The sequence below is a fragment of the Colletotrichum navitas genome (genome assembly GCF_030913465.1).
Source record: "Colletotrichum navitas strain CBS 125086 chromosome Unknown LY79scaffold_82, whole genome shotgun sequence".
Taxonomy (NCBI): Eukaryota; Fungi; Ascomycota; class Sordariomycetes; order Glomerellales; family Glomerellaceae; genus Colletotrichum; species Colletotrichum navitas.
Genome location: NW_026850628.1, coordinates 20,156 through 38,423, shown reverse-complemented (window position 1 = coordinate 38,423; position 18,268 = coordinate 20,156). Strand labels below are relative to the sequence as shown.

At 58.4% G+C, this 18,268-nt stretch overlaps 7 protein-coding genes across 7 annotated transcripts; 2 read left to right on the top strand and 5 right to left on the bottom strand.

Moving 5' to 3' along the window:
• Positions 1-533: 533 nt before the first annotated feature.
• LY79DRAFT_524778 (mitochondrial small ribosomal subunit Rsm22-domain-containing protein) lies at positions 534-3,029 on the bottom strand (the record flags this gene model as incomplete). The annotated part of the gene is made up of 1 exon (XM_060555658.1): positions 534-3,029. One exon carries the CDS (start codon positions 3,027-3,029, stop codon positions 534-536), a length of 2,496 nt encoding a protein of 831 aa, XP_060409536.1.
• An 825-nt stretch (positions 3,030-3,854) lies between these two features.
• LY79DRAFT_393593 (glycolipid anchored surface protein) lies at positions 3,855-5,599 on the top strand. The gene is made up of 5 exons (XM_060552950.1): positions 3,855-4,233; positions 4,295-4,368; positions 4,430-4,780; positions 4,853-4,912; positions 4,991-5,599. Exons 1-5 carry the CDS (start codon positions 4,077-4,079, stop codon positions 5,480-5,482), a joined length of 1,134 nt encoding a protein of 377 aa, XP_060409535.1. The 5' UTR covers positions 3,855-4,076; the 3' UTR covers positions 5,483-5,599.
• On the bottom strand, positions 5,600-6,507 carry LY79DRAFT_393610 (uncharacterized protein). The gene is made up of 2 exons (XM_060552951.1): positions 6,212-6,507; positions 5,600-6,081 (listed from the first exon to the last, which is right to left on the bottom strand). Exons 1-2 carry the CDS (start codon positions 6,414-6,416, stop codon positions 5,717-5,719), a joined length of 570 nt encoding a protein of 189 aa, XP_060409534.1. The 5' UTR covers positions 6,417-6,507; the 3' UTR covers positions 5,600-5,716.
• A 1,497-nt stretch (positions 6,508-8,004) lies between these two features.
• On the bottom strand, positions 8,005-9,232 carry LY79DRAFT_567181 (thioredoxin). The gene is made up of 3 exons (XM_060558872.1): positions 9,019-9,232; positions 8,514-8,932; positions 8,005-8,450 (listed from the first exon to the last, which is right to left on the bottom strand). The coding sequence occupies exons 1-3, from the start codon at positions 9,092-9,094 to the stop codon at positions 8,295-8,297; spliced, it is 651 nt and encodes a 216-aa protein (XP_060409533.1). The 5' UTR covers positions 9,095-9,232; the 3' UTR covers positions 8,005-8,294.
• Positions 9,233-9,437: 205 nt separating this feature from the next.
• On the top strand, positions 9,438-10,563 carry LY79DRAFT_673225 (putative RNA methyltransferase; the record flags this gene model as incomplete). Its single annotated transcript, XM_060564146.1, has 3 exons — positions 9,438-9,461; positions 9,524-9,645; positions 9,702-10,563. 3 exons carry the CDS (start codon positions 9,438-9,440, stop codon positions 10,561-10,563), a joined length of 1,008 nt encoding a protein of 335 aa, XP_060409532.1.
• Positions 10,564-11,072: 509 nt separating this feature from the next.
• Positions 11,073-13,967, bottom strand: LY79DRAFT_393503 (glucan 1,3-beta-glucosidase). Its single transcript, XM_060552949.1, has 3 exons — positions 13,500-13,967; positions 13,309-13,444; positions 11,073-13,236 (listed from the first exon to the last, which is right to left on the bottom strand). The coding sequence occupies exons 1-3, from the start codon at positions 13,769-13,771 to the stop codon at positions 11,212-11,214; spliced, it is 2,433 nt and encodes an 810-aa protein (XP_060409531.1). The 5' UTR covers positions 13,772-13,967; the 3' UTR covers positions 11,073-11,211.
• Positions 13,968-16,218: 2,251 nt separating this feature from the next.
• On the bottom strand, positions 16,219-17,590 carry LY79DRAFT_524785 (lipoyl synthase; the record flags this gene model as incomplete). Its single annotated transcript, XM_060555661.1, has 2 exons — positions 16,219-16,517; positions 16,633-17,590. 2 exons carry the CDS (start codon positions 17,588-17,590, stop codon positions 16,219-16,221), a joined length of 1,257 nt encoding a protein of 418 aa, XP_060409530.1.
• Between the last annotated feature and the right edge of the window lie 678 nt (positions 17,591-18,268).

Below are 18,268 nucleotides of genomic sequence, written 5' to 3'. Positions count from 1 at the left end.
CCTCAAAGCAAAGACCGAACGCGGATAGGCCCAATCATGCGGCGGGCAAAAAAAGGTTGGCCAAATTTTCATTCGCTGGCGATGACACCATCCCGATAGCCGTGCCCCAGTCCTTATCGGGCGTTCCTGGCGGTCCCGGCCAATCAGCGGCATCTGCACCGACTCCCGCGGAGCCGTCACCGGAGATCCCTTCGACGCCCTCTCCCCTCCCCCAGGCCGATGCATCTCCGGTGTCAGTCGATCTAGCGTCTGCATGTCAGATAGGCCTGCACCGAGATGCTTGGAACCCGGAGGTGTCAAAATCTATAAGAGTTGTGGTATTGTAAAGCGATATGTAGCGGCTCGCTCGTCTTTGAGCCATTCTGGATACATCGTCATATGTATGCCCTCTATTCCCGTCTCTCCGACTCCTCTAGTTGGTGTCGTAGCAAAGTGTTGTTACAATGCAAATTCGATGCCTTTTTCCAGTGCCTATTTTTTTTTGTACAATGATCCTGTTGTTACAAGGTATTTTCTGTTCTTCTCCTTCCCTTTTACATCTGTTGCTCATCCTCCTTGGCCAGCTTCCTCATCAAGTCCTGACGGGCCGCCTTCCTGCTACCCTTCCGTCTCGAAGCGGCCTCGGCATCCTCCGGGTTGCCGAGGACGCCCGTCTCGTTGATGTCGACGCCAATGACCTTCTTCTTCTTGCTCATGGCCGCCTTGGCGCGCTGCGCCCGGACGCCGCCGTCGTCCAGCGCCGCGGGCCTGCCCAGCCGCACGTTGCGGAGGTTGCGCGTCTTGGCTCCCAGAGCCCACAGGTCGCCCCACTTGGCCTTGCGCGCGTCGTGGTACGCCTGCCTGCTGAAGCTTTTGGGGACCGTCCAGCGCTCGATCTGCGCGTTGGGCGTGCAGACGTCGATCGTGACGTGGCCGCGGCGCTTGATGGGCGGGAGGATCTGGCGCGGGAGGGAGAGCATGTCGGGCGCGGTCCCGGACCGCTCGAAGCCCTCGAACGCGCGCCGCGTCGCCTCCTCGCCGGCGAGGGGCCCTTCCTTGGCGGGGACGCCGCGCTGGATGGCGACGTAGCTGAACAGGACGTCGTCGTGGTTGCGCTGCGTCGCGCCCATGATCCTCTGCAGGAACGGCGGCCGGACGAAGCGCTGGCTGAAGTGGCAGAAGTCCTTGCGCCCCGTGCTCTTGCCGGCGGTCTGGTACATCGGGCACCCGCGGTGGTTCGTGCAGGGCGCGATGATCATGCCGGGCTCCCTGACCCGCTCGTAGGCCGGGTTCCGCTGCCCCTCCTCCTCCTCGCCCTGCGTGAGGGGGTTCTCGCCGCCGGGCCGGATCAGAAACTCGCTGAGCAGGCGCTCGCGGACGTCGGCCACCGCCTCAAAGCCGCGGGGCTGCCCCTTCTCTAGGACGATCAGGACACCGCCGTCCGGGTTCAGCAGGGACCAGAGGTTGTTCAGGATCGCCTTGCGCCTGTGGCCCTCCTTGACGGGGAGGAGCAGGTGGGAGGCGATAATGACGTCGTACATCTTGCGCGGCTTGGGCACCTCGTTGGCATCCAGCTGCAGGTGCGCGTTGTCGACCGAGTGGACGTAGTCCGGGAGGCGCGGCAGGAAGGTTGTGTTATGGAGGAACTTGGCGACGCGGTTCCGCAGCTTCTCGGCGCCGACGACCACGGACTGCTTCCCGGGCGGGTTCTTGGCCTCGACCTCGCCGCGCGACCGCATCGCCTCCCACTCGGCGCGCAAGATGTCCTGCCACGCCAGGAGAGCGGCGCCGCCGGCCCCGGCGTCGAGGACGCGGGGGCCGCCGGGCTTCTCGAACAGCTTGCGCAGCCAGTCGGTGCCCAGGCGCTTGCGCACCTCCACCAGAGTGCCCATGGACGACGCGTACGCGGGGGGCAGGAACGAGGAGACGAAGGCGTCCGCCTCGATGTCGGACATCTTGTGCTGCCACGCGGCCATGCCGATGGGCTGTTGCCCCAGGCCCATCTTGGACGCGGGCGTGGCGGGGGAGTAGGGCAGGCCGGGTCCTCCGAACGCCTTCTCGGCAGCCTCCTTCACGTGCTTGATGTCGGTCCTGTCGAGCATCGTCATGACCGGGGCGACGTACCCGACGTGCGGCAGGCTCACGGTGCTGGGGTTCGTCGAGAAGTGCCCCTCCCTCGTGAAAGGGTGCATGCGACCGGCACGCGTCGAGGTCCTCTGGTCCGCGATACCGTCCTCGTCCAAGTCCAAGTCTTCGTCGTCCTCGTCCTCTTCGAACTCTCGTTCCTCGTCCCGCAGCGCCTCTTCCTCTAGACGACCCCGTTCAGCCTCTACGGCGGCACGGGCGGTTTCCTCAAAATCTTTTTGCAACTTTATGAGAGCATCGTATTCTCTCTTGTTCCTCGCCACGATGTTGATGTATTTGTCGCTGCCGATGGGCGTCTGTTGCCCGGTCGCTCCGGCGCCTCGGGATGTTTCGGAGGAGCCATCGTCCTGTGCCGCCTCTTCCTCGCCATCGGTCTGCTTTTGTGCTGGTTCCTTCGGGTCATACTGCACCTCCTGCAGCGTGCCGCCCTCCATTTGCCGAAGGAGAGTCGTGCCGCCAGAGCCGTGTCGTCGGAGCCGTGCAGAGTGTTCGTCATTCAGGTATTTGATGCCGACGTCGTCCGGCGACGTCTCTCTCAGCGGCGGCCCGTACCACCGCTCGTACAGCTCGTACTCCTCTTCGCTGAGGTAGCCCTTGGGCAGTGTATCCCGGAATCTCTGCTTCGCCTCCCGAACCGTCGTCTCGATGTCGGCGCTTCGCGCGAGCCCCTCGACTTCGTCTCGTTTCGGTTCGGCGTCTTTGAGCTGCCGCGAAGTTGTCGTGAATGCTCTACGGGCAGCGGGCTTGTTCGATAATGGCAGAGCAGCTGGGCGATTCTGTTGCGCGAAGCTCGATCGAGATGACCGACCAGCTAGAGATGCGCCGGCAAGACCATTTCCTGCCCAGCTCGTCAGACGAGCTCGACAGCTCGGACAGGCGTTTCTAAGGCCTCCTGCAGTCAACATGATTGACCTCTTCTTCTTCTTCTTCTTTACCGTAGGGTGGCGACACGGACTGGGGAGTGGGAAAAAAGAGCAAGCTTCGACTTTTCGCAATCGAAATTTGGACAGCTCTGCAAAGAGGCCCCACTTGTTGCAAATAAAAGCTCCCCGATTGGATCAAGCACTGTTGGTGATGGAAGTACCCCGGCATGTGATACCTCAGGCTGGGTACCTAATTGACATTGGCGTAGGGTACGGTACCTAACAAGGAAAATTGAAATATGAATTGTGGACTTGCAAACTATGTGGCGAATTCGAATCAATAATAGGGGCGGCGTGCAGGTTGGCAGCCTCGTAAGCGACGACTCATGCCTTGCCCATTTGTCCGAGTCCTCTCTGCTATCGTGGCCGAACGGCGGCGGCAGACGGCCCAGGAAAAGCGGATCACTATTGACGGACCGGGGCCGGAACTCACCGGCGGGGACGCCGAATACCTGCAGATACTAACAATCAATTCCCCATCCCGCGTACCTCGTGAGTGCCTCAAACCCAAAGGGAGTGGGTGCCATCCCACCAGCTCTCACTCACTAGTGCACGGAGACAAGATGGACGTGGATCTGATGTGACTGGTCGAGCCCTATAATCGCGGGCGGCCCAAGGGAAACGCGGGGGTCGGGGCAGGATTGTCTTCCTAGCGGTGCATTACGTAGGTGCCTAAACAGGTCGAGCGCCGTGTCTCAGCGAAGCCTTTGCACACATACCTACACTACGTTGCTCATCCTGCCCCTCCTTGAAAAGTCCAAGCCCATACTGACGCTGGCTTGTTCCGCGGATTACTGTACGGTTCGATATTTGATTCGGAAACCCTTTTGCAAGGTCGCATGTTCCAACGGCTCCTCAAAAACATTTCCGCTAATCCGACGTTCGAATCGCCATGGAGGATCAAGCCCGAATGCAGCCCGTCACCATCTCGGGTCGCTACCTTTGGACGGGGAACACCAGGGTGATAAGTCCTTGTTTGATATAAAGTCACTTCACGGTCAGCGCGAGTTTCTCTACTAACTGCTGTCTATGAAGTTCATGATCCGAGGGGTCGTATATCAACAGCATGTGCGACATGGCAATATGAAGCACGGCTGCCATGACCCATTGGCAGATGAAAACGTCCAAGATCTCAAGCTCAGCATACCCCTTCTCAAAGAGTTAGGGGTCAACACCCTTTTCATGTGTATATGTTCCCCTATGGATTTGCCCACCAGAAGCCGAGTCGGGGGCTGACTGGATTCAAGATATAATCGACGCCACCAAGAGCCACGATCAGGCCATGAGCATACTTGCCAGTGCTGGTATATATGTCATTGCGGTCCGTCAAGCCATTTGTCTACCTCGAGCGTGCAGCCGAGCTCACAGTCACGGCCGTGTAGTGCTTGTCGAATCCCCAGAGCTGTATCGACCGCACCTCGCCACTCGCGTGCTACACGCCGACCCTCTTGCAGAACTACTTCGCCATCGTCGACTGCCTGGCGGCGTATCCCAACACCCTGGGCGTCATCGTCGCGAACAGTGTCATCAACAGGGCCGCAGGCACAACGGGAGCTGCCGTCATCCGTGCCGTGGCTAGAGATGTCAAGAGGTACATGGCGCTCGCGGCCGAGCTCAAGGGCCAGAGGGTTCTGCCGGTGGGACTGAGTTCGGCCCGGGTCATGAGCTTCTTCCGGGACGAGTTCAAGTACTTCACCGGCGGCGACCCGAGCGAGGCCCTCGATTTCTTCTGCGTACGTCACCATCTCCCTTGACTGCTTCTGTGGGCGGCCGTGAATTTTGGTGAAACTGACACCTGTTCCAAGTTCAACGAGTTCTCCTGGGTCGGTAATTCCTCCATGGAGATTTCTGGATACAGCCGCATTGTAAGATTCCAACTGTCCTGAAACTAAATTGTGTATCGTCCGACTAACCCCCCCTCTCTCCCTCTTCCTCCCACTTAGCTCGAGTTTTTCACAGAAGCCCACGTCCCGGTCTTCTTCTCCGAGTACGGCGCCAAGACCAGCGACCAGGCGAGGCCTTTTCTCGAGACCCTCGCCATTTACTCCCCGGAGATGTCGCGGGTGTACTCGGGCGCCTGCGTCTACGAGTTCTTCTACGGTCCAAACCGATACGGCCTTGTGCAGAAGAACTCGGACGGCACGCTTGAGCCGCTCCAAGACTTCCGGAATCTGAAGGCGAACCTGGCGCCGTCACCTCCTCCCGCGACTCTTGACGAGTGGGCATCCAGCGAGCTCACCGCGCCCAAGCGGCCGAACTTGCCCCCGCAGAGCAGCAACTGGAACGGGGAGGCGGTGCTGCCCGACTGTCCGCTGGACTGGGCCGAGATTCGGTCGCACGTCGAAGACTCTGATTGGGTCCATGTCGACCGGGGGACGACGGACACAATGGTGGAGAGTCTGGCGGGTCTGTTCAAGAAACCGAGTCGATATTAGATAGGTCAGTTCCGCTCGACTCGAGAGTGATTGAACAATGCCTTTCCGAGGTTAGCGGCCTCCAAAATGACAAAGTAGCCAGCCCGGAGATGGTTGTAGTGATCCCAGGACTCGATTGCACAGTCTAGAACCGACTGCCAGAACACTTCAGATTTTGGCCGTGTCTGATTCGCTTCCAATATCTTTGCTTCGAATAGCTCTCGTTCTGGAAGGACTGCATCCTGAGAGCTCTTGTCAGTTTCCACTGTACCGCAAGGTGATCTGGTCACGTCTCTCCTCTGCAGTGTGGGCGCTGAGGCCGGGCGTATGGACAATCCTGACGGTCCAGTCGTCCGCCCACTGCCTGGTGACGGCAGCCAAACGCTGCCTTGCGTCATCGACGCAGTCTTCTCTCTCTGTGCCTGTAGCTAGATCCTGCTTGTTAAGCAGAACCCACATGTCGTGACACTTTGTCTGGTGCTGTATGAACGACATTGATCTGGAGAGTTCTTCGGCAGCCTCGACGAGGCGGTCTCGGTCGATAACGCGGACGACTAGAAGGACGAAGTCTGCAGTCTGCGGGCGACTGTTGGTCCAAGGTGTCCCGAACCTAGTGCATCCTGTCGATGCGGGACATTAATGCGAGCCACGGTCTCCGGAGAGGTGTTTTAGGGCAACACGTGAAAGCCTTTCGAAGGGGCAGGGCAGAACAGAGGCGCTGGGCTGGACAGCTTCCTTAGGGGAGCTTACCTCCGAATGACATGAGCTCATAGGTTGATCCGTTCTTGAAGGTGAAGGTTTCCTTGTTAAGTCTTCGGGCTCGCGGGAAGGAAGGTCGCCTAGGTAAGGCAGCGAAACAGACACTGGGGACAAGGAAGCTGGAATTGATGTCTCTTCCTGTTTGGAAAGTCTTCAGGAGAAGTGGTGTCTTGGCCGCAAGGTCGTCTGTTGACATCCACGTGGCAACCGTGCTCCTTCTTCCTACCGGTGGTAGCCTGCATCTGGGTGTGTGATAGGTACCTCGGTTTCTTGTTGATCACGACTCACCCACACCGAACGCATGGGCCTCCAGTTATTGCAATTGCAGGCAACAGCCAAGTTGTCTAGTGTAGATAGTCGGAGGAAGTCCTGGTAACATATGTTTTCCAGCAGTGTTTTGTCAACGTCTTCCCATGATTTACTTAGAAAAGCGGTATTCCGTTGCAGAAAACAAAGCGCGGCAACGATGCAGAAGCTATCTGTCTGCCTAGCTGCCTAGGTAGGTACCTACCGAAGTACCTACTTAGGTAACTATAGCTACTTACCTTAGGTACTGAGACAATGAGCTCTCAGGGTGCAAGGAAAACGGCGACTGGCTCCTTCTGCCAAACTCACAAATTGAACTAAGGCTGTGCAAGGGTAAGGAAAGCCCTGCCTGGCCCTCACCTTCTCGATTTGGTATCCGTACCTGCCTAACTAGATACCTATGTGTATATAGGTGTGTTTTTTCATTGGTGGTTTATTAGCGGAGGGCGCCCATCCTGCTTCCTCTATATCATCTTTCCTTTCCTCCCCTCTCCTCCAAACTCATTACACTTCTCAATCAACTTGAAGCAAGTAGCTACTTCTCAGCACCTAGGTAAGTGTGACTACATTTTCCTCTCTCCATCTCCCATGGCGTTCACTCGACTTTCGTTATTTTCAAACAAGCCCTCGCCACGTTCCTTATTACTCTCGTCTCGCTTTCCATTCCTCCTCTCATCTCATATTCACTTCAACTTTTACCTTGGCTTTCACCCCAATTTTCATCAACCCAAAATTGGCTCTAAACATCGCCCTTGTACTCTCCAGAACCCAAACTGACTAGCCAACACCCATACAGTCACCAACATGTCCTCCGGTGACGCCATGATGGGCTTGGAGGAATCAAATACGGACTTCATCAAGAAGCTCCATGATGACCTCCACGAGCGTACCGTTTGGGGCTCGGGACGGCCTGAGACGACGGCCTCGACCCCGCCGGCCACTACTTGAGCCAGTGCGAGACGGCCCTTAGATCCGCAGAGGGTCAGTCAGTCATTGCCGTCACGGACCAGCTCACCCGTTTAGTCTTCGAGAGAGGCTCCGTCTGTGGCTCATGTTATATGCCGCAGCGATACTGCCCTCGCTATATACAGAGAAACCCGAGCTGCAGCTTGGGACAAACCTTCAAGGATGTAGCAGCCACACTTATCGTTATGTCCCCCGCCGACGTACAAGCTGCCCTTGTTGCCCTGGGCTTGTCCGATATCTAGAGTCCGCAACCAATATCCCTCACAACCATTGAGGATGCTAACACTCGCCCATATCTGGACCTAATGAGCCCCTCGCCTCAGTTCGCCGGTTGGATTACAAAGAATGTAGGCGAGATGAAGTTCTGGACGGGGGTATGGACGAAATTCTAGATGAAAACCCGAAGAAAGTTCTGGATGAAGTTCCGGGAGAAGTTTTAGATGAAGGTTCGAATAGGCCTAGGCGAAGAGCTGAATGAGAGAGACCTTGTAGTAATTGCAAAGAACTATTGAGATACTGAGCATGGACTATATGCCTATCCCTTCGCCATCGTGATAGCATCGCGGACATTCTGCTGCACTATGAAGTCAAAGGGGCGGTGCGGCGTCAGGGCCCATATGCGTGGTAGCTTATATGGGAGCAGTTTGTTATTAGGGATTGACCCAACAACGAATGGTATTGGGGGCACCATCAAGTTATATTCCGCCATCGTAACGAAATCTTATTTGTCGGCTTCACCAAAGCTGAATACATTAACCCAAGAATACCAGAAACGCCTTGCGCCTGTAACCCTATCCTCACACTATTCGTCACCTCCCAGGTCTGCCAGGGTCTTGAACGCCGGGGCCCTCGGGGCCTGCCGGGTCTTGGGGCCAGCACCATTAGCGGGCTTCACGACCGGCGGGGGCGGGTTCACGCGGTTGAACCGCGACATCTCGGCCGCCTTGTGGGGATCGATCTACCAGTCCGTCAGCAAGCGGTTCTTCTTGCCATTCGCCGGGTCGCTCGTGAGCCAACGCACCGAGAACAGCGAGACGAGGTACAGCCCGATAAAGGTGATGATGCTGTCCAAGATGCCACGGAACTGCCACGACACCGGGCGCCGCAGGCTCGCGCGCGGGGGCTGGTCGCCGCCGAGGGTCCGGCCGGGGGTCTTGAAGGAGGCGGCGGAGCGGCCGCCCTTGTCGGGAAGCTTGAGGGCGTTCTGAATGGCTTGCGTCAGGGCGGGGGGGTTCGCGCCCTTGATGGTCTCGACGGCCTGGCCGCCGTGGAAGACGATGAAGGTGGGCATGGCGCTGACGTTGTGTGCGCGGGCGATGGCGGATTGGTTGTCGACGTTGATCTTGCAGAAGGCGACCTTGTTCGGCTTCGAGTACTCCTTGGCGAGGCGTTCGAAATGAGGCGCGATCACCTTGCAGGGGCCGCACCAGTCGGCGTAGACTAGGAGACGATGTTTGTCAGCGGGTTGTCGGATGCGCGGCGGGGTGATGATGATGATGATGGGCTCAATAGATGGATGGACTTACAATCGGCGATGACGACATTGTTTCCGCTGAGGATACCTTGCCATTGACCGACAGACTGGACACTGATGAGACTCATGTTTGCGAAGACTGCGGTGCGACCAGGACAACGTTAGTAGGCGCAGGGTCGTGAAGCTGGAGGGATGTCGGAATGAACACCTGGAGGGTGCGGCGCAACACTGTTGGAGTTGACGGGTAGCTTCCGCGGCCTAGACCCAGCGGAAGGGTGGTGGCGGGTAGCAAAAGCGGAAGGCGGCGTGACATGACTCCGCATTTCTGCCGGATTTACCCCAGGATCCGCACAGAGAGTGGGACACCGCTCAGAAACTTTTTGGGAACACCGAATGAAGCCGAAAGCTTCCGCAGGACATCCCCCATCTCAACGTAGGTAGAAAGCTTTGGTGTATTCAATTACCGTCAAAATGGCCTACGATCAAAGAACAAAGGTATGAAAGAAATACTGTTCCTTCTAATAGACGTCGCAGCTATGCTTACATGAAATAAATAGAGGAGAAAGACCGACGATGACAACTATGTCGACACAACGAGGATCTCTTCCAGGTTCCAACCCTATGAGGGTGGCCGTACCTGGACAGTCTCGGTTGCCATTCCCAGCAGCATTCTCACAGAGTGTGTCGCTCCATAACCAATCCATCTATACTGAACCTCAATTAACCCTATTCTAGTGCCATAACTGCCGAGCGTCGCACTGCCGTTGCGGGTCGCATCGCCCGAGCCCTTGCCGTCTTCTCCATCGACGAGATCGTCCTCTTCGACGACAGCCCGGTCGAGTCCCGCCCCAAGAACGTCGACACCAAGAGCTATACCGGCGACGTTGACGGGTGCCACTTCCTTGAGCACCTCCTTGGCTACCTTGAGGTCCCGCCGTTTATGCGCAAGATGCTGTTCCCGCTCCACCCGAATCTGCGTCTCGCCAACCAGCTCCCCGCGCTCGAGATGCCCCATCACCCGAACCCGACCGACTGGCTGCCGTACCGCGAGGGTGTCGCTGGAAAGGGCACACCCCAGGGCACCTTGATCGACGTCGGCTTGAAGGACCCCGTTCTGATCGAGGACGAGGTGCCCCCCAACACGCGCGTGACGCTGTCCTACCCGGACTACAACACAGACAAGGCGGAGGCGTGTGATCCGTCGGCGCCGAGGGAAGAGGGCGGCTACTACTGGGGATATCAGGTACGGCGCGCCAACTCCCTGTCGGCCGTGTTCACGGAGTGCAAGTACGAGGGTGGTTACGACGTTAGCATCGGCACGTCGGAGCGTGGGCGCACGCTCTCGGAGGCGTTCCCCAGCGCGGCGCCTATGGACTTCAAGCACCTGCTCATCGTCTTCGGCGGCCCCAGGGGCATTGAGTTCGCGGCCCTTAATGACAAGGAGCTCGAGGGCATGGAGATGACTCCCGCTAAGACGAGGGAACTGTTCGATCACTGGGTGAATGTGCTGCCTGGCCAGGGAAGCCGCACCATCCGCACAGATGAGGCTATCTGGGTGGCTCTCACGAGCCTGAGACGGTTGTGGGTCGAGGTCTGATGTGATCTGGCGAACAAGGGGCGCTGTTGGGTCAGCATCCTGGCGGAGACATGATACCCATAATGGAAAAGTTTTGTTTGATCAACGCGGATTTCAACGTGATGGTGACGTTCTCGGTGATGACAGTCGAGAATTCTTGTTCCAATACCCGAAAGGCCGAAGGGAATGGGCGTCGTGATACATACTTGGTTGGCATGCGAATGAGACAGCGAGTTTGGCCGACAGCACGTTCGAGTCGCCACATTCCCCTCAGACCCCTTTGAAGTGCAGTTAGGGGGGCATCGCTCACTCGGTAACGGCCTGAGGCGACATACGCATAGGAAGCCAATGTTGCGTCAGAGGAAGCCCGCAGAGTCAGGAATACTATCATGAAAGGGCTATGATATGCTATAGGTCTGGCTCTCCGATTCCCCGAGTGGCATAGCTGGGTTTGTCCACATCGTGCCTATATCCAACCATCAAAAAACTCTAAAAAAAACTGCCGATTCATGCTAGTTTTGAGTCACTTTGACTTTGGCTTTTACGTTTTAGAAAGAAAAGAAAAAGAGGGGAGAGGACAGAGTCGGGAGGACACAATGGAAACAACCGGCGACAGAAGAAATGATTGATTGTATTGAGTACTGGTGCAGCGAAAGAAAAACAAACAGCCTAGTGTTGGTACAGCGCGATACCGGCCGTGAACCCGGCAACGTTGTCCCTGTAAAAGGCGACGTCCGTCCCGTCCCTCGTGACCATGGCCGTCGTGCCGACGATCTGGAGGTTGTACACCTCGACGCCCATCGTGGGGACAGCGTAGTCGGCCGGCCCGTCGCGGACGTCGACGATCCTCTGCTGGCACCGGGCGCCGGCCCCGATCTGGCAGCAGGCGGTGCTGTAGTTGTTGAAGAAGGAGTAGTGGCCGGCGCCGAAGGCGACGACGTTGCGGCTGGCGACGACGCGCAGGCCCCACGCCATCTCGCACGGCGGCGCGCTCGGGTCGTGGTCCCGGCAGTCCGCCTCGAAGTCCGGGTCGTGGTAGCCCTGGACGCGGGGGAAGGGGACGGAGGCGACGGGGTTCGGCTGGTAGTAGGGCGTCTCGGACTGCACCTGGCCCATGTAGACGTCGCGCGTGTTGACGAGCTGGTACTGGTAGAGCGTGTGGTGCTCGCTGCCCGAAGCCGAGAGCCAGACCCTGCCGTTGGCCGACTCGACGAGCAGGCCGCGGCCGGCGTAGACCGTCACCTGCGTGTAGTTGGGGTCCTCGAGGTCGTGGTCGGCGACCCAGAGCCAGCAGTTCTCCACGAACAGGTTGGAGCTCGACTTGGTCATGTGCATGCTCATGAAGGCGGCGATGCAGTTCGCGTCGACCGTGTCGGCGGTGACGGCGACCTCGGGCGTCGTGGGGCACTGCGCGAGCTGCAGCTGCGTGCCGGCGAAGCCGCCCACGCGGACGTGCACGTCCCACATGCCCGCCGGCTCGCCGAGGGAGTTGAGGTTGTACTCGATGACCTTGGCGCCGGGCGCCGCGCCGCGCGTCGAGACGATCATGTCGGACCACTCGACGGTGCCGCACTGGCCGGGGAGGGCGACCTTGACGACCGGGTGGGGGTTCGTGATGTCCTGGAACTGGGCGCCGCCGCCCATGATGATGGAGGCGAGGGCCTCGCCGACGACCCGCGCGCCGGGGGGGATGAAGACGGTGTCGGAGACGTAGTACGTGCCGGCGTCGATGAAGGCGACGAGGCTGGCGGAGGGGTCGGCGGTCACGTAGTTGAGGAGGTTGTTCAGCGCCACCGTGTCGTCCGTGCTGCCGTCGCCGGCGGCGCCGAAGTCGCGGGCCGAGATGAAGTTGCTCGCGGGGAGGTCCGCGTAATGCGGCTTGGAACGCTCATAGTACTTGGTGCCGCCGGTCGAAGAGACGCCCTGGAGGGCAGGGTAGACGGGGAAGTAGGCGGCGTCGTCGCCGGTGTAGTCGGTCGGGCCGGTGGGCGTGTAGATGTGGCCCATGGCGAAGCCCTGGCTGCGGACGCTCTCCGAGGACCCGGGGATGATGGTGTTGTTCTGGGGGCCGAGGAGGATGGCGTTGACCCCGACGAAGCCGACGTTCTCCATGACGAGCGTGCCGGCCGTGGTGGGCACGGAGGCGTCCGGGTCGCGGCTGGAGCGGATCGCGGTCTCGACGTTGACGAAATCCGAGTCGATGAGAGTGATGGAGGTGGTGCCGGCGTCCTGCATACGGATGCCGGTGCCACAGTTCTCGATGTAGATGCTCTTGTAAGTCCAGCCCCAATCCCAGATCTGGTTGATGGCTACCTGGACGTTGAAGAAGCCTAGAATCTCGACATCAGCAACACGGTCGAACGAACGAACGAACGAACGGGTTTGAGCCGACTTACTAGCCCCGCGAAGGGTGTATTGCTGGTTACCGAAGCTGGCGCCGTACTGTCCTCCGTAAAATTCCAGGTCATTGAGGAGACCTCCAGAGCCCTCCTCTATGAAGAGGCCGACATGCTTGCTGTCTGGCCCTTCGGCAAGGTAGAAGGCGCAGTTGGTAATGGAAGTGGCTTGAGACGACGGCCAGTGGATCGCATAAGCAGCCGCCGAGGCCGGGATGGCGGTGGTATCGAAGACGAGGTTGCGGACTTGCCTGAAGAAGACGTTGGTCGCACCCCATGCCAGGCCGTCTGCGCCGTACTACGGGAGTTGGACAGTCAGCTTTGTGAATCAAAGGAGGATTCGGCGAAGCAGCTTCCAGGGAGAAGATACCTGGTTTCCATCGAGAAGGCCAAGAGTTGTGTTGGTGGGGAAGTCGGCGGTAGCCTTGATGACGGGGCGGTCAGTTGGGTCACCAATGATCTGGGTATAGAAGTAGTCGATGATGGAACCCGAGATGAGATAAGTTCTGGAGGGGGGTCTGTTAGCCGCCGTTGGTCACCGGGAGACTGAATATATCTTACCCAGGGGGGAAGTAGACGGTTGCCGGCGATGTGGTCTCGCCCTTGCAAGTGCCCGGTCCGCATCTCTGGCCAGAAGAGATAGCGAGGTTGATGGCAGCAGTGTCATCCGTGACGCCGTCTCCCCTGGCGCCGAAGTCCTTGACGTTGCGGAAGACTTGGTAGTTGGGGTCCGGATGGTATGCTGAGATGCCCCGGTGCGGGACGTCCTCCATCCAGTAGGCGGCTTTGGCGAGTGTGGCTGCCGCGAACCAGAACGCTGTTGTGACACGCATTCTGGATGTTGGTTGTGATGGATACTACGGATAAATCGAGATCAAATGACGGATGAGATGATGCTCATAGATAATGAGTGACTGGTTGGAGGGAGTGGACGAGTGAAAACTCGAGAAACGACTTTAGAACGAATGTGTGTAAGCCAGCTCCGGCCGATAGGACCAGTGAGTTAGGGGGCTGAAAATCCAAAGCTAAAAGACCCAATAGCTGCGAGGCAAGAAGAAAAAAAGGAATAATGAGTGGCACGATTCTGACGAGAACCTAGAACGACGATTGGACGGATACGATATCCTAGAAAACTATACACATTGGTCCATGGTGGGATGAGCCGCGAGACCGGTACGATTACTCAAAACTGTCCAGACGGATTGCCCTGGGTTGAAGACCAGAGATGAGGAGATGGAGCAGCGGGAGCGAAAGAGGGCAGCGGAGACCCTTTTGGTCTTTATTGACCAGAATGCCGTTGGCCTGGTATGAAGGGGATCAACGGGTGAGAGTGGCGCCCAAGAAGCGTTGGCCGCGAGAACGGCCGGAAGGGATGGGGTTGAAAGGGGGGATAGGGAAAGGGCCCAAGGGATCGAGACAAGCATATCTCGTCTTCTCTCTTCTCCAACGCTTCAACAGCCCAATGACGCTCATCGCAATTTGGCCTCCCCGCCCCTCCCATTCCCCGCGTTGCGCGTGCTTCAGCTGAGTCACTTCCTCTCTCCACGCGAGCGGGCAGAACACGATGCGGGCCAGTGCCATGTCGCGCAGGTTGAATAATGAAGCAGCCTGCCAAGCAGACGATGATGGCGGCGGATCCAGGTCGCCAGACAATCAATCCTCTTCACTCTGCCCATGAAATGTCGGCCCATCGTCCAATTCCATAACCATGCGCCAGCCATATACCGGCAACGCTTGAACTGAACGAGGCGCTGAGTGTGCCGTTTGACGCGCTGACACGGCAAGAAGCAAAAGCACAAGCTTGCGACATTGCTTTTGAAGATACCCGATATGCCGAGGGTTTGTTTCGTGGCTGGCTCGTATGGCCTTACAGGTGTGCATTGCGGCCACGACTATGATGACGCTACACGCACCAGGAGGGACGGAAAAGGGCGTTGGAATACAGGATAGTGTGCTGGACCCGGATGGACAGGCTGCGCTTAGTGAAATGAGGATGCCCCCAGACGCGCAGGCGACTTTGAAAAGAGTGAGATTCCGTAGGGGGCACGCTTGTCTTAATATGAAGGAAGCCAGCGAAGAAAGCCGGATGCACCTCCGCGCCGCGTGGAATCCTGAGCATTGCCGCCGCCGTCAAGGACGTTCCTGAGTCTGCAGTTTCTCCAATGCTATTCGGAGGGGGGGGGGGGGGACTAGCATGGACTTTGCTTGCCATTTGTGTTTTCATCCCGACGTCTGACGCGAGGAGCTGAACGCGGCATGCGAAATAACCATTGGGTGTTTGAGAGGGAGTCTCCCATCGACGACAGGGAATATTAAAATAAGCTTTTAATTAGGGGGGGGATGATGAAGAAACCTTCACTCGCGGCCCCCGGTCCGGCTGTCACCTTCATGTGTAATGTGAGCCCCAACCCCTTGCCATCTTTGACCGGAGAGGTTAGGTTGCATCGCCAAATAACCCTACGGAGCAAGTCCGGGCTCGGCCTAAAGCTCATGCATAGGTAGAGAGATGTTTGCCAGTTGGGAAGAACCAGAGAGAACACCCGTAAGGTACCACTCCAGAGAGCGCTTCGGGCAGAGGGAATGCCGACTCCCTCACTAACAAATCGAGGGAGAGGGCACAGCAAACATTGAGCCGGCGGCTTGGCCCATTTGACGACGCGTCACACACGAGACGACTGCTGGCGCCAATTCTGGGGGAGGGGGTTATAGGCTCCGGCAAGAAATCCCCATTGATGCGGTTCCTGGCACGCGGGGAAATTGGATTCAACATACGAAAGAATGGCTTCTCCCCCCATCTCGCCGACCCTGCTTTCCTATCATGCGGCCGACACCTTGGCCAAGACAAGGGTTGCTACGAATCGGGCTGCTGCGATTGACAGGTACGGACGGTACTTACGGCTCAGATCATATCATGTTTCGTGACACGCAGATACGGCGGAGGAACGCCGTGATCAGAGTTTCGCTCTCTTCGAGTGGGCTGTTGTTGAACGCCAGTACGTGTGTGACTACATTATGTGTACATGCTCGACGGGTGCTCCAACACAGAAACACCTCGAGATATACGTGTCGCCGCGGCGTTGAAGACGGCGATGCCCCGTGATGGATGAAAGTCCCGACCTTCCCGAAAATAACGCCAACCATGCCGTCCGAAGCTGGGGCCCCTCCTCACCACCACTTCCGGTATTTCCTACCCTCGGCCCCGTTGTATATACCTATCTATCCCTTTCTTCCGAATCTTACACGCTCGTGCCCGGTGCTCTCCCCTGCCTCGCCCCGCCGTCTACAATGTCTTGAAGCCTTCCTCCAGCGCGACGGTCTGGCCCAGCTGCTTGCTCCCTGCCATGGCGGCCTTCTCGCCCGCCCTCTTGCGGAGGACGTTCTCGATGAAGGCCTCGCCGGCCTTGTAGCTGCTGCGCACGAGCGGCCCGCTGGCGCAGTACAGGAAGCCCATGTCCAGCGCGCGCTGCTTCCACATCTCGAACTCGTCGGGGGTGACGTACTTCTCCACCTTGAGGTGGCGCTTCGTCGGGCGCATGTACTGCCCGAACGTGACGACGTCGACGTTGGCCTCGCGCAGTTCTGTACCGGGGGGGGGGGGAGTCGTTGTCAGCATTTTGTGTCATGTCGCCTCGCACGCGGGGGGGCACAGGAAAGAGAGGTTAGGGCAGAGAGAAGGGAAAAGGGGGTTACTCACGTCTTAGTGCATCCATGATCTCCGCCTCCTGCTCGCCCAGACCCAGCATCAGACTCGTCTTGGTGATCATCTCGGGCTTGACCTCCTTGACGTGCGCCAGCACCTTGATGCTCTGCCTGAACGTCGCCCTACGGTCCCGCACGTACGGCGTCAGCGCCTCGACCGTCTCGACGTTGTGCGCGTAGACGTCCAGCCCGCTCTCGGCCACGACGCGGACCATGTCCAGGTCGCCCATGAAGTCGCCCGTCAGCGCCTCGACGAGCAGGCTCGGCTTCTTGGCCTTGATCTTGCTGATGGTCTCGGCAAAGTGCCGCGCGCCGCCGTCGGCGAGGTCGTCGCGGTCGACCGACGTCAGCACGACGTACCCCAGCCCCCAGCGCGCCAGAGCCTCGGCCGTGTTCTCCGGCTCGTGCGGGTCCAGCGGCGCCGGCGCGCGGTTCGTCTTGACGCTGCAGAAGCGGCAGCCCCGCGTGCATGTGTCGCCCATGAGCATGATGGTCGCCGTCGCCGCACTCTTGGACGAGCCGCCCCAGCACTCGGAGATGTTGGGGCACTTTGCCTCCTCGCAGACCGTGTGCAGGCCCAGGCCGCGCAGGTCCTTCTTGATGGCCTTGAAGTTGTCGTTGCCGGCGGGGATGGGCGTCTTGAGCCACTCGGGCAGCCGCGTGATGGTCTTCTTCTTGCCCGTCGGGCCCGTCACCTCGACCGTGCGGATCTCGTAGGCCTCGCCTTCCGTGAGGGCGCCGTCCTTTGCGGCGCCGCTGATGAAGTCGTCGAGCGAGGCAACCGTCTTGTCCTTGAAGTACGTCGGCCGGCGCGCGACGGATTTCGGGGGCTGTGATGATGAGGCTTCGGATGTTGTGCCGAGCGTGGGAGGCACGGTGGCGAAGGCTCGGGAGCGAGCCGACGAGGCGAGGGCCCGTCGAAGGGGCGCCTGAACGCGGGCGAGGGGCGCCATCGCTGAAGACATGAGGACTGAACACTGTCTTCTGTGGGCTGTCCTGTCCTCCTCGTAGGGTTTCAAAGGTGCAGCACCCAGTAATGCTGGTGGAAGCTTGTCGAGGAGTTGGATTCAGCAAAAGCTATGATGGGGCAAAAAAAACGGACCGAGAAAATGTGACCATTGGAAATCAGGCCCTGCAGCCGGTCCCCGGATTGAATCGGCATATCATATCGGGGGGTCCGTTTGTCATTATCGACCAATCAGCGCCCTAGAGAGCTATTTGACAGCGGTAATGCTGACTAAGACAGCGGCGTGCCGGGGCTTTCTTTCCGCCCCAACGGATTCGAGGGGGGACGGTACGGATAGTCTCGATACAGAACATCCTAGTTCTTTCCAATCAAGAGACGGGCATTGACAATAGTGCGCAGGCTGTTGAGCAGTTCTCACTTCTCACCTACAGGCAGGCTGTTACTGCGTATCGACTTGCAACTAGTTCTGGACACGAAATCATGGAGGGGAGAGCATCAAGCTTGCATCGAAAACTTCATTAAACCGTTTATGCTGGTAAACTCCCCGTCTCATATCTTTACAAAACCCCTCCCAATGGCCTCCAAGCCCTCCTCATGAGGCAAAAGTCCTCGTGAACAAAACCGGCGTTCAGGTCAAATAGCTCGTCATCGCGAATATAAAAAC